This window comes from Hoplias malabaricus, chromosome 1 (genome assembly GCF_029633855.1).
Source record: "Hoplias malabaricus isolate fHopMal1 chromosome 1, fHopMal1.hap1, whole genome shotgun sequence".
Taxonomy (NCBI): Eukaryota; Metazoa; Chordata; class Actinopteri; order Characiformes; family Erythrinidae; genus Hoplias; species Hoplias malabaricus.
In genome coordinates this window covers 17,224,428-17,238,450 of record NC_089800.1, presented here as the reverse complement: position 1 = coordinate 17,238,450, position 14,023 = coordinate 17,224,428, and the positions used below count along the sequence as shown (strand labels likewise).

The following is a 14,023-nucleotide window of genomic DNA, read 5'->3' as shown; positions in this document are numbered from 1 at the left end:
TCCGTGAGTAATAGGCTTCTTTTGGCAAATTTTAACATCCCTCAAACAAATAGATAACAGAGAACAGCATTTACTTACTCATAAAACTTCACTCATGGCGAGTGTTCAGACAGGAGCTTCATGTAGAGCTCAGAAGTGTGTGTGTGTGTGTGTGTGTGTTCAGATTCACCAGGTGTGCCCCCTAGTGCCAACGCCCATCAGCTCTTCAGAGGCTTCAGCTTTGTGGCCATCAGCTCAGAGGAGGAGATCCAGCCACTGCAGGGTAACATGAGCACTATAGTTCAGGTACACAAACTAAACACACACTAATACCATTTAAACATTGTACACTGTTACTGAACATACTGTTAATGTTCATAGCTAATGTCCTGGATACTGAGGATCAAAGTGGCATCGTAATCCCTTGATTAAAATGTGATAATAAAATGTATTGTTAGTCAATTTTTTGACTAATAAATTCTAGTGCGCTCTACACCGTACAAACTAGTGTCTTCCAGGAGGATGGGCTCCTACATTAGAGTTCCCTTCCTGCCTCAGGAAGTTTTTTGTCATCATTGTCTTCTTCATAAAGAGTTTCCGGCCTGGGTGTCTCTGTTTAGCTCCATTTGTGACAGCTTCTGTTAGTGAGAGGCTCCTGGTCTACATTAGTGCTGCTGAAAAATGTGCAGTACTGCAGTAATATTAATGCATACTGTAATTGTGTAATTGTTCGGAATTAAACTAAAACAGTTAAACTCAGTATTGTGAGAAGAGTTAACAAATAAACACTGTGCAGGTCCAGGTTTGAACTGAACTGAATTGTATAAACTGCAGCTGTTTGTGTTTGAGTTTTGGTTCCCCTCTTCGTTCCACCAGCTCCACAGAAGCTCTGCTCAGTTCAGTGACGCATACGAGGTGAGGGAGGACATAGGCGTCGGCTCGTACTCAATCTGCAAACGCTGCATTCAGAAGAGCACTGGCATGGAGTACGCCGTCAAGGTGAACGCTCAGTTACATCACAGTGAAATCTACTGTGAGGATGTGTTACTTAAAGGTGATCACATAGGGACCGTTTCTGTATCCATTTTTCCCACAGATCATCAATAAAGCCAAAAGGGACCCTACAGAGGAGGTGGAAATACTGTTACGTTACGGTCAGCACCCAAACATCATCACCTTGAAAGATGTAAGTGTGTAAAGGGACAGAAAGCAGTGTTACGTTGATGTTAAGATGAAAACAAAGAAGCATACACAAAGAATACTGTGATTGTATATTCATAATCATTCTGTGAACTACCAATTACTGCCCCAAATCTATATAAAATCACAAGTTATCTATTCCTTCATAAACATTCATAAAAAAGACAGCAATTGGTAGATAATAGAAGTGTTTATAAATATTGTCCATCATCTCAGGCATATTCATAACCATTCTGTCAACTACGAGTCACTGTCTTTAGAGAAATGGATTAGTAGTGATTTTATATTGATTTGGGATCTTATTAAGCATCATATTTCAAAGTTTCCATACATTTGTGGAGGTTAACCCAATCCTGAATGCATTATAGTGTTTCTCCTGTTCACTCAAGGTCATGTTCTGTAGTGCATGCTGGATTGCATTACGGATCTCATTAAAACAATAAAGAAAGGGCTTTGAACTGAGATGCACACGAAACGCAGGCATGGTGCAGTGAGTGGTGAAACTAAGGCAGTGCATTTGCCCTGAACCATCCACAAGAAAGTATTTACATAATCCTGACTGAAACGGGTGGCAGGAAGAGCAGAGTACAGTTAAAATCCAATATTCATTGCTTATAACACTTAATAAAGTACACCATTTGTTTAAATCCCTTATAATCACTTTCATCTGTTATAATGGTGCACCTATTGTGGACACCACACACACACACACAATACAGGCCAGTGTCTTCTGGAGGGAAGTCAAATACCTTTGGGGTTAGTTGGACATCACTCAACCTGACCTCATTAATGTTGTTTAGCCAAATACCAGCAAATCCTTAAAGGTGTAGTTCATGGTTGTAATAAAAAAAACCTTTTTATAAAATTCAGATGTTTCCTCACCATTTGCTGCTCTCTAGTCTTTTTTAAGCTGGAAACCAGTATGATGTGTTTATGAAGCCCCGGTGTCTGTGAGGGAGTGTATCGGTCCTGTATGCTAGGCTTTCACTCTGCTCATGGCAGAGGCATCTGGAGTTTTTTAGACAATGAAGACATTTTCCAAACATTGAAAATAATTAACTAAACACACCATTCCACCTTAAAAGACGCGTAGCTTCGGAATGTAAACAACCAGAGAGAACTGCGATTGCTCACAATCATAGACGTTCCCTTTAAAGATATGTTCCAACATCTGGTATAAAGTCTTCCCGGAGAATTCGAAGAAGTGGCTGAACAGCCTGGCGAAGAGTACGGAAATGGAATAGGATTGAGAAATGAAACCTGATTTGTGTTAACGTTTCTCTGTGTGGTGTCATGCAGGTTTATGATGATGGTCGCTCCGTGTACCTGGTGACAGAGCTAATGAAAGGAGGAGAGCTGCTGGATAAAATCCTCCGGCAGAAGTTCTTCTCCGAGAGGGAGGCCAGTGCTGTACTGTATACCATCACCAGGACTGTGGAATACCTGCATGCACAAGGGGTATTTATATTCATATTGCTTTTATCAAGCACTTCAGAAAAACAGTATGTTAAGAACCCAGTGTCTCAACTGGTCAGCATGGAGGTAAACAACTAACAAATATTACAGGTATTGTTGCAGTGGGGAAGGAGCTACAGATAATGTTTATGTTTTAGATTTGTAAAGTGCAGTTTCCGTCCCACTCCTCAGGTTGTCCACAGAGATCTGAAGCCCAGTAACATTCTCTATGTGGACGAGTCTGGTAACCCAGAGTCCATCCGGATCTGTGATTTTGGTTTCGCCAAACAGTTGAGGGCAGAGAACGGCCTGCTGATGACGCCCTGCTACACTGCCAACTTCGTGGCCCCTGAGGTACACACTTCTGCCCCCACTGTTCCAACACTGCTATTTACTTTTCTTGCAGTAACTAATGAAGGACTATTTTTGCTCTCCAGGTGCTGAAGAAGCAAGGATATGATGCTGCATGTGACATCTGGAGCTTAGGAGTCCTATTGTACACCATGCTAACAGGGTAAATACAGAAGAGGGCTATAAAATGAAAACTGGGACTGTGAGATATGTCCAGTTTCATTGACACACATTACTGTTTTGTAGGTTCACTCCATTTGCTAACGGCCCCGAGGACACACCAGAGGAGATCCTGGCCAGAATCGGCAGTGGGAAGTTCTCACTGACGGGAGGATATTGGAACTCTGTCTCAACTGAGGCTAAGGTGGGTTCACTCTTATTTCAAACACCCCATATTAGACTGAACCTTTTAAGCTTTATTGGAAACGTATATGTATACTGCAGTTTTGTTTAAGTTCTAAAATATGTATTATGTGTCAGCAAACTGATCATTTTGGTCTCACTCCATTACCCTCAGGACCTGGTGTCTAAAATGCTACATGTAGACCCCCATCAGAGGTTAACAGCTGCACAAGTGCTGAGGCACCCCTGGATCGTTCACAAAGACCAGCTTCCCAAATACCAACTGAACAGACAAGATGCTCCTCATCTGGTCAAGGTATAAACTCTTTTCTCATTGTGAATATTGCTCCTAACTCTCTTGCTATTTAGTGTATTCTCAGTTTGCTGGAGTTCAAATCAAGATTTCTTTCTGAGCCGAACAACAAACTTTGTGTCTGAAGCAGTTTAACATTTGTACAGAATTACTGAATGAATATATAATTGGTAGTTCATTGTATATTATATTATATATTATTTAATAAACAGTATTTTATATTTTGTAAAACACAGGGTTCAAAAACTGTACTTAACAAACTTTAATTATTCAACCTGGTGCTTTCTTTCGAGCCTGAAAAATGTACACATGGTTCATGTTAAAGATGTGAGAGAATTGACACTGAGCTTAATTTTTTTTCTTTAAAGAACTTCTGCATTAACTGTGGTTCACACATAACCAGAGTATAATTATGAATCTTGCTGACATGGTCCCTGTGAAAAACATGTTTATGTGAGCGGGTTAAAGTGCAAATTATTGTTGTCGTTAGACAGTCTAACATAATGTCAAACATGCTCAGAGACTGGACATAGAACGAGACAATCATTTATTTATTTTTGTTTAGCAATCAAAATGCAGATTCGTTTGCAGCTTTATTCTGTTGAGTGTATTGATATTCGGTAATGGTGGGGAACAAGTTGAGGCACTGCACTCGGTTGGGCTTTTGCACAATTTCTGAGTCCACCTTAACTCGACACCAAAACAAGACATGCAATAATGTTCAGGCAGAGGCCACCTTCAAATACTAACACACTTGAAATCTTGTCCAGCCTAGCAACAGTTGCTAAGAAAGACCACATCTGTAGGCTTAGCACAGCTATGCCAGTTGCATTAATGTGTGAAATCCATAAAATTCTCCAGAATTCCGAGAAAAGAGAAACGATGGTCCCCTCCTCTCTCTCTGTTGCAGGGCGCTATGGCGGCTACTTACTCTGCCTTGAACAGGAACGTCCCCCCAGTGCTGGAACCTGTCGGCTGCTCCATTCTCGCTCAGCGCAGAGGGGTGAAGAAAGTGACCTCCACTGCCCTCTGAGCCACCGTCCTCTGCTTCCAACCACACACCTCACAGCTGGCGGGCAAACTGCCCACCTGTCCTCCTGCCCTTTAAAGCAGCTCAGCTGTCCAATCCAGCTGCATCCAGGGCACAAAAGCCAAGCGTGGACTCAAAGGACCCCTGCTGGACAATCTGATTCTTCCTAACGTGCTTACAAGAGGACCAACAGTCTTTCGCTTGTACAATCACTGCTGCCTCCAGACTCTATACAAGCAAAGCAACCGGAGTAACCGGAATATTTTTTGGCACGCCGGAGACGGTGTCATACATGCATATAAACTTGTAATATAATGTAATATCGATTTTTATAAAGCTGATAGAATATGATATTATATGGGCTGTTAAAGAAAGTTGAACTATTGAACTGAGAAATACAAACCATTATATTCATCTTTAATGACCTCTCCAAATTTGTTAGGTTTCCATGTTGATTTATGCTGATTTGTTAAAGCCAAGAGAGAAGGCCCTAATGGTATTTAAGGTTGTGAAATTTCCATTTCTTCGTTCCCTTCCTGGCATCTGTACGGCTCACTTATCCACAGATGTCCTAATAAGAAGACCTGGTGTCAGTACAAGAATTCCCATTAAAGGGGGAAAAAAAAACTTTTAAAAGATCATTTTTGTGAAGTGAACAGGCCCCTACAACAAAACTGAGTTGTAGCTTTACAAACTGTTTAGGTGGATAAACTGCATAAAAGAGGTTCAGAGCACAAGACAACATAGAACTGTAAATACTTAGAGAACTCAGGTTTATAAAATGCAATGTATTATTTAAAAAAAAAAAAAAAAAAAAAAAAAAAAAGCTGAGTAACAAAACCTTACAGCAGTGTTGTCTCTTTTTATCACGGGTGACCTATACGTCCTCAGAGCACATTCTGGTTTTTTTTTGTGTTGCATTCTATAGCATTTCCTCTCTTTATTGGAAAGAAACTGCCGCTGCTATTTGGCAAGATGCTGTTTTACATTTGAGAAAGCTAAGACCTTACTAATGGGACTGATGTCTGTATAGACAGAAATGTTTCCAGATTTTAAAAATAGGCCCCTATATTACTGCTGACTGTAAATACTAGGTTCATTAATTAAGAAAATCACTGACCTCACTAATGCTCAAAGCTGAGTACAACCAAATCTCTAAAAAATAACCAGTCATTCAGAATAGCAAAAAAAAAATCCAGCATAAGGATAATGCTAAAGTGCAATTACAGCCCTAGCTGCACCTATCTAAATTAATACAATTAATGTTTATCCAATAAGGGTTGTCCACAGATCATCATATATACATATATATGTTTAATCCCACCAAGTGCCGTTACATTGTAATAAATACTGTAATAAAACTGTGGAACAATCTGTAGCACGGGCTATAATACAAATATGTACATTTGTAAGCAATGTTTACGACATGGACAGTTATTCTTTTATGAATAAGAAATAAACATTATTCTACATTTAAAAAAATTATACACACACACACACTTCTATTACAGGATAAATCTAACCATTGCAAAACTACTTCTTAAATGAAGTTAGAGTAGGTCATCAAGAGCAATTGATCAAATGCTTTCTCAACTAAGATCATCATCAGTGTCCTCGCTGGTCTCAGAGTAGGACAACTCTTCAGGTGAGAGATGAGAAGTGTCCAGCCCTGGAACGTTATGATCTGTCCCACTGTCCTCAAACTCAGTTACTGATTGTGCACAAACCATCAGATCTGCTCCTGGCTCCAAACCTTTGTCAACCCCTGCCTGCACGTTGATCGGTTTCTTCTCAGTCTCACTCAGAGATACAGGAGCTGGCTGTGTTCCTGAGCCATTTTGCAAAGTGCACTCTGATGACTGTCCTTGAGCAGTTTCTCCTTTATCAAGGCCCTTCTGTGCATTCAGTCTCAAAAGGCTCCTCTTCTCATGGATGCGCATATGGCACAGGTAGCCCCTCTCAGTGAGCTGGTAAATATTACAAGTGCTGCAGTAGTAAGGGGTGGCCACTACATGTCTATCAATGTGTTTAAAAAAGGCATCAACTCGTATGAAACTTTTATTGCAAAAATTGCACACGAGCCTGCTTCCAGCGTGAGTGGCCTTAACGTGTACAGTGAGATCCAATTTGAACTGATAAGGTTCCTCACACAAGGGGCATTTATACATAACCTGGGACATGTGGTGTCTCAAATGAGTGTCCAGAGCGCCCTTATAGCGGAACCGACGAGGACAGAGAGAGCATCCATGCGTTAAACTGGACTCCCCGTCATTGTGGCGCTTCACATGAGCTTTCAGAACAGACTGGAGCTCAAACCCTTTTCCACAGATGTGACAGCGGTAGGTTCGGACCTTCCTCTCCTCCAAGTGACCACTTTCATGCTCCATAAGAACGCCTTTATTGCGGAACTTGCATCCACATGTCGAGCAACTGAAGCGTTTTTCCTTCTCATCGTCGTGTTGGTCAAGATGACCACCTTTACGTTTGATAACTGCCCTCCGAATACTCCTCAGCTCCCTACTCCCCTCCACGCTCTTATCAGCAGAAGGCAAACACTCGTCTTCCTCATGCTTGACCTGCCGATCCAAAGCCAACTGACTTTCTTCTCTGGGCTTCAAGACCTGGCTCACTTCATATTCAGAAGGCTCTTCCTTTACAGGGGCCAACGAGACTGCATCACTGATGGTAATACCACAGGTGTCCTCCACATCATTATCACCCCCTGCTGCCTGTCACAGGTAAAAACTCATGAGGAATGAAACATAAACCACTAGCTTATTTTAATAAATTTTTCCTACCCAATATTTGCTAGTATCCATAGATTATTTTTATGTGTAATAGAGGACTATATAAAATTTAAAAACTTTGTGTAATTCAAAGGATAGACTTTTCGGAAAAGCAATGTAAAACATTCGGTGATTAGTTTTACCTGTGTCTCGTGTCCAGATTTAGTCGCTCGGTCTCGTGGGAAAATGGTTGGAACCGCGTCGACGTTTAAAACGAGGCGTGTGGTGAAGCCGAGGTCGAGTTTGGTGAAGTTTTCTCTGGAAAAATGTTCACCACAAACGCGACTCGAAATGTCGATTTGTTCTCCGTCGTTTTTACTGTGCTCAATGAACTGCAGCCACAAGCTTCGCCTCCGGGGCTCCTCCGGCAAAATGTAGTGAATTACTGTGTCCGAGCGGTTCGGACACCCACCGACTACACATTTATGTGCCATAACGTCAGAGTGATTTCTCACTTTCTCTTTTTCTGCCCGTATCTGTATTTTATCTGTGATTTTAGCGCATGACTGAGAAGATGACGAATTATGGAGATGCTCTGAGCGTTAGCCTGTTAGCTTCAGCAACAAAGAATTAGATTGCTTTTCAAATTAAACATGGTAAAGCTTTATTTTCCTATTTGAATAACCACCTGGCTGTCCGTAGGTTTGTGTAACGTGTACAAATTTCTGTCTTTAGACGCGCGAAATCTCCAAATAAGTATATTTCTAAATGTTAGTTTTATACATACTTTATAAATGATGCCGTTATCGCCCCTCCTCGCGCGGCGCGTTAATCTCTGTGTCTCCGCCTGCTGGAAAGGAGGCCGCTGTTCTGTGGAAAACCGCCACCTTTTATAAATGAATCTCCTACATTAACACCATGCTACATTCACTGAGACGGTGTTTATATGAAATCAACTTGTATTTTTAGTTGAAATTGTCTCTGTTTGGATTTAAAAACCTAAAACACCTGATTTCAGTAAAGTTCCTCACAATTGTTGCGCATGCGTGTTTGGTTTAAGCTGACCGATGCGGCTGTTCGATTCCACTGTTCTGGTGTCGACTCGGGAACAGCTGGAATGAATAACGGGAGTCGATTCTAATAATTGATTCGAATCGTTTCCAACAACAACCTTGATTCGCAAAACCAAAACGTTACATCTGCCAAAGTAAAACGTACTGTAGTAAGTATATTTGTCCCCAGCCAAGAAATGTGAAGATTTAACACGAGCTAATTTAACTTAATGGAGAATCCCTACATTATTTCTCCTCTATCAAATCCATAAGATGGGAAGATCTCTGATGCTTCCACTGTCGTATATTATGAGGGTTTCTTGTTACAAATATTACATTATAGTTTGCTTCGCAACTGTCCAATGTAAAATTAATTAATACTAGATGATATTTTACTATGGTTAAATACATTAATAACAATGATTATAGTAACAATAAAAAATAATATATTTATAAATTAAATCTGCTTCATCCTAATCAGGGTCATATTTACAAGACAAGAATACTACATGAACAGATGTTAAGCCTAAAATATATTACCTTCTATAAGTCAAAAATAAAAAAGCTGGTACGACAATGGATATGTGCATTTCTTTCTTTTAAATGAGAGTTTTATTTTAGTTTAGGGGATGTTTTATGAGCATGTCTGAGATATCACCCTTCTTACATTTAAAAACATATCGTTTAATGAGAGCATTTTCCACGACCAGAACAAAATACAGTCATACTGTCCACCTCATTCTACAGATGCGCGGCAAAATGTCTGAAAGTTTGGGAGTCGACACACAATTTCCGATTAGCTGAAATCAAAGAATCGATTCCCTTTTTAGGAGTCGACTCTTAGCCCGTCAACGCGAGTCTTTTGTAAGCGGTTAACGTTGCGTTGTGGCACAAAGTCAGCAACTTTTCATCGTTTAAACACACAAACCCTTCTGGACACGACTCGGGAGCGGGTCAACAGCTTCGTACGACATGCCAAAAAACAAAGGTACAGTCATTCTCCGAGAGTATTCTCTTAAAAACCGCTGATCTCGTGGTAACGCGTGAGGTCCGGAACGGATGGTTGCTAAAGCTACAACTGCGTTTCATATGGGTTTTTGGTTTTTGTGATTAGAAATAACTGACTAATAACACAAACGTGAAGTTAAACCAAAGTTTTGTACTTTGTTGTGGTTATAGTTTGTGTATTTAGTAAATTAACGTAACAATATTTTGTTTGTTTAGATATTAGCTAGCTAACGTAGCTAGCGTTATCTAGAAAACGAGCGTGGACGCACACCGGCCTGGTTTACACTCCCTATTTTATAAAGTGGATTACCACAATAATACAACAATACGTTATCTACTACCAACAGTTTCATGCTAATATATCTGTTCTACATTAAAATAACTATTCGTCTATCTAAATGTGAGGTGTGGTGTTTTACTTCGTGTTAACAGAATAGCATTACCGTATCTTCAACAAACGGTGCTTGCGGTTTAAAGGGGAACACCACGATATTTGAACTTTTCTCTATCGTTCTAGTCATTGAAAGTGGATTGCGGTGAAAATATTATTTGTAAAAATAAAATGTACACACTGATATCTTTACCGTTATGGTATTATAGCCAATTGTCGGACTTAATCATAAAAAGAAAATCCTCAAAATAACGTATTATTTCAGACATTATACAAACTTTCTGTAATATTAATGTGGTGTCTTTGAGTTATGGTTGGGGGGGGGGGGGGTTGTTTGTTCATTTTACCCCATTTTTGCCTCCAAACATTAGTAATGACTAATTCCACCCAATAGGACCTCCCTTATTATACAAAATATCTCTCACTAGTCCCTATATTACTCACTATATACTGCACTGTTCAGGAGGGGTGAACAACTGGGGACGATACTTCATGAGATCGATCTGGTGATCTCCTGATCAGCAATATGAACATTTGTAACGGTTTCATTAGAATGAAGTGTTTGATTCAAGCCACTATGATTTCCTCTTTAAATTTCTCTCATCCAAAATGAAACAAGCGAGGTATTTTACAGTTTACACATCTTTTAGTGCTGACAAGTCTAAGTGGAATATCTGAAAGAATATTGTCCAGGTCAAACACTATAACCGCAAATTATGATTTCAAACATGATTTCATGTAATGGGCTAAAATATAAAATCAGTACAGTACAATGCATTGTTACTTTACATTCCTAATTAGTTCCTAGTCATTTATTTTCTCTGCTTATCCAGTTCAGGGTCGCGGTGTGTCCAGAGCCTACCTGGAATCATTCGGCGCATTGGATACTGGATAAGCGGTTACAGATAATGACTGGACAATACCTCTCATTAAAACGGAGGAACAGAAATATTTAGTGTTTTTGCAAGGCCAGAATTTTTCTCCTTAAACATTAGTGAAGCAAATTTATTTGTATTAAGCTCGTGTCTATGAAAAAAGGTCTTTTGAATTCTTGGTACTTTGTGTAATAATACTGCTTTATAGTGATTTAATGTATTTCTGTACACTTATTTTTCCCAGTTTACTATAAGAATCTTTTAGGAAGCATCAGTGTCTTGTACTAATTCTTTTTAAACGGGATGGAAAATAATGTTCAGACTGATACATTTTATATGTGTATAGTAGTATGTGTAAAAAATACACCTGCTTTGTATTGACTACTTTAAAATATGTATGCTTGAAGTAAAAAAGATAATTTTGAATAAAACATCTCTCTCTCTCTCTGCCTTCAGGTAAAGGAGGAAAGAACAGGCGACGTGGTAAGAATGAGAATGAATCAGAGAAGAGAGAGCTTGTGTTTAAAGAGGATGGTCAAGGTGAGTCACATTAGTCAGTCTTTTTGTGCCCTTCTCTGATGTTTTTGTTAAAACTGTTTTTAAATATATTTTTTTAATATGTTATGTAGACATAAACAAGTGAATGTCTCCTTTATCCCAGAGTATGCACAGGTAATAAAGATGCTGGGAAACGGCAGGTTGGAGGCCATGTGCTTTGATGGAGTCAAGCGGCTTTGTCACATCCGAGGAAAACTCCGGAAAAAGGTACAATTCTCCCTGGAGGACACTGCTGATTCAGCATTTTGTCTACACGCTGTCAAGTGTTTGAATTGTTCAGAGTTTTGTGCAGAGTCATGGGGACTGGTTCAAATGACGTAGGGCATTCACCGACGTCAGTGAGTTAATGTGATTTTATGGGTTGAATTTGTCCTCCCGAAGAGCTGAAAAAAAATATATAAGAATAAATGTAAAATTAAATAAGGCAATGGCTAACCGAGTGTGTCTGAGTTTTGTGTGTCTGTGTCTATCAGCATCTGTGATTGATCCTTAGTTTTATGTTTTCATTCTTTCATCATCAGGTTTGGATAAACACATCAGACATTATACTTATTGGTCTGAGGGATTACCAGGTATGTATGGATTCCATTTTTCTAAGCAATAATAAGCCAGTAGTTCTTAAAAGTGCCAGTGATGTTACTAAACTTTATATAGATTTGCTAATAAAAATTTCTCCCATCACAGGACAACAAAGCAGATGTTATTTTGAAGTATAACGCTGATGAGGCCCGCAGCCTGAAAGCCTATGGAGAGCTTCCAGAGCATGGTGTGTATTTGTTTTACCGTAAACCTCTTCAGTCTTCAGCTGACAGGCTGCAGATTAGTTCACTGTTACTTACGGCACTGTGTTTCACAGCCAAAATCAACGAGACGGATACATTTGGAGGCGGTGATGATGATGAAATTCAGTTCGATGACATTGGTGATGACGACGAGGACATTGATGATGTAAGTGCTGCCTCAAATATAAAGCTTTTTGGACCTGTCTATAGAGAACACTCTTTTACCATCTCAATTAGGGCTGGACAATAATTCAATATCAATATATTGCAATATAAAATGTTTCAATTATGAGTTTTAAACACATTTTCAGTATTTCAGTGTATATTATTTACAGCTGCTATCAGCTGATTGCACTCAATTTTATAGTTAGTCTTAAAATATTAATATTGACGAAGACAAGAGGTTTTGTTTGATGGTGACGTCATGTTGCTTTCAGTTCTTGGCAGATTTTGTGTGGCTTTTTATTGTTCACATTGATATCAGAATTATATCAGATCGACCAAAATTAAGAAATATATGGTGATATAAATTTTGGTCATAGCGTCCAGCTCTACTCTGACTTACAAGTTTGTTGTATAATTTACTTCATTTATCTTGCTTCCGTTTTGCTTTTAGATCTAATCTGGAACTGCTGCTAAGGGGAAAGTGGACTTTTCTCCGCCTGCAGAGAAAGAATGCCTATGTCCCCAGTGGAGTTGGCCCTCTCTCCTTACATCTAAGGTGGCTCAGATTTAGGGTTATGTTACTAACTACATGACTGCACCATTATATTCAATACATTTTGTTATCTTTTAACATATTTATATTAATTTCACATCAAGTGGAATTTAGTTACAAGTACAGAATCTCTGGATTCGCAATAAACATGAACAATTTTATGTTTGGTCTTGCAGTCTGTATTCTTGTAATGTTCAGAAGCTCTTTAAAGTTGAGGGAGAGAAATACTCTTTGGAAACAGCTGATGCCTCTCACACGCCACTGTCATTTTGTATGTTTTCTGAATGTCTTTATCTAATCTGTTGTTAAATAGGCTACTGGACACAGCAGTGCATTTGCATATGCATTTAATGTAATGAAAAATTGAGAAGCTCCAGCCCTTTCTTTTCCTTCAGTCACCTGATATTTTTAATATAGTTTGTGTTCTTACTGAAAAGTCTGATTTCACAGCTACTGTTAAATAAAAAAGTCAAGCTTGTTTGTACTAGTGATGCACTGATACTGCACTGTTAAAGCTGACTCTTGTCTGCTGATACTGAATGCTGATATTAGTGTTCCTCTCCTAATCATTTAGAAGCCGTGTATCTGCATAGGTTTGTTCTGTACTCTTAATTCCTGTCCTCCACCAGGGCCAATTCTCAAGCAGGCATCTATTCGTGACATCTTTATTCAGTCATTTGTAAATGATAGAGATTCTAATGAAATCAGATTCTCTGATAAATATAGCACACAGTGTTCAGTCTCAGCAGTGAAGATTTAAAACCCTGGTCTTCTAATAGCTGCGTAATAATACAGCCTTTTCTCCACCTTCAGATCAGAGCATCAGTCACGCTTAACCAATGCTGTGTGTGTCGGTGCTTATGTCAGTGCATGTGTAGTTCAGATTTCTGCAGGAATATTTGAAGTATTTTAAATGTGAAGAAAAATGTGGTGGCTAATAAACCCATCTGTTTTTTCCTGTACTTAAAAATTTCCAAACATTTGCCACACTAAAGTAAAAAAAAAAAACAATCTGTAAGACCTAAATATATTTGTATTGATGTAGTGAGTTAAATTCCAGAATAATGTTATAAGTTAATTTTTTTCCTAAAATGTGTCCTACATAAGAGCAAAATGATTGCAGAATTAATGGGTCAGTTTTACACTGGGATTGCCCAGAGTTTAATGAAAGAGTCATTGTCATTTTCCTCCTCTGCTGCTTTTGATCGAAACCTTGATTTTGAAATAAACAGTAAACACTTGA

General features: G+C 39.0%; 3 protein-coding genes across 6 annotated transcripts in view; 2 read left to right on the top strand and 1 right to left on the bottom strand.

Annotated features, from left to right (window-relative positions):
* rps6ka3b (ribosomal protein S6 kinase, polypeptide 3b) overlaps nt 1–5,450 on the top strand; it is a 47,637-nt gene extending 42,187 nt beyond the window's left edge. For all 4 annotated transcript variants that reach the window (XM_066662316.1, XM_066662174.1, XM_066662379.1 and 1 more), the window contains 9 exons: nt 164–285; nt 856–978; nt 1,076–1,165; nt 2,479–2,637; nt 2,827–2,988; nt 3,072–3,148; nt 3,232–3,349; nt 3,503–3,643; nt 4,551–5,450. In XM_066662316.1, coding sequence (XP_066518413.1) covers nt 164–285; nt 856–978; nt 1,076–1,165; nt 2,479–2,637; nt 2,827–2,988; nt 3,072–3,148; nt 3,232–3,349; nt 3,503–3,643; nt 4,551–4,673 — 1,115 coding nt within the window. In that variant the 3' untranslated portion in view covers nt 4,674–5,450. The remainder of the gene's footprint in view (nt 1–163; nt 286–855; nt 979–1,075; nt 1,166–2,478; nt 2,638–2,826; nt 2,989–3,071; nt 3,149–3,231; nt 3,350–3,502; nt 3,644–4,550) is intronic.
* A 542-nt stretch (nt 5,451–5,992) lies between these two features.
* si:dkey-226l10.6 (myoneurin) lies at nt 5,993–8,177 on the bottom strand. Its single transcript, XM_066684972.1, has 2 exons — nt 7,600–8,177; nt 5,993–7,399 (listed from the first exon to the last, which is right to left on the bottom strand). The coding sequence occupies exons 1-2, from the start codon at nt 7,888–7,890 to the stop codon at nt 6,260–6,262; spliced, it is 1,431 nt and encodes a 476-aa protein (XP_066541069.1). The 5' UTR covers nt 7,891–8,177; the 3' UTR covers nt 5,993–6,259.
* A 1,094-nt stretch (nt 8,178–9,271) lies between these two features.
* Nucleotides 9,272–14,023, top strand: eif1axb (eukaryotic translation initiation factor 1A X-linked b). Its single transcript, XM_066676524.1, has 7 exons — nt 9,272–9,436; nt 11,179–11,262; nt 11,384–11,487; nt 11,802–11,852; nt 11,965–12,046; nt 12,137–12,228; nt 12,679–14,023. The coding sequence occupies exons 1-7, from the start codon at nt 9,421–9,423 to the stop codon at nt 12,682–12,684; spliced, it is 435 nt and encodes a 144-aa protein (XP_066532621.1). The 5' UTR covers nt 9,272–9,420; the 3' UTR covers nt 12,685–14,023.

Coding starts and splice junctions, on each gene's coding strand:
- si:dkey-226l10.6 (XM_066684972.1), bottom strand. CDS start 7,890: ATGGCACATAAATGTGTAGTCGGTGGGTGTCCGAACCGCTCGGACACA. Junction 7,400..7,599: donor AATCTGGACACGAGACACAG/GTAAAACTAATC, acceptor TACCTGTGACAG/GCAGCAGGGGGTGATAATGA.
- eif1axb (XM_066676524.1), top strand. Junction 11,263..11,383: donor GTTTAAAGAGGATGGTCAAG/GTGAGTCACATT, acceptor CCTTTATCCCAG/AGTATGCACAGGTAATAAAG. Junction 12,047..12,136: donor TGGAGAGCTTCCAGAGCATG/GTGTGTATTTGT, acceptor TGTGTTTCACAG/CCAAAATCAACGAGACGGAT.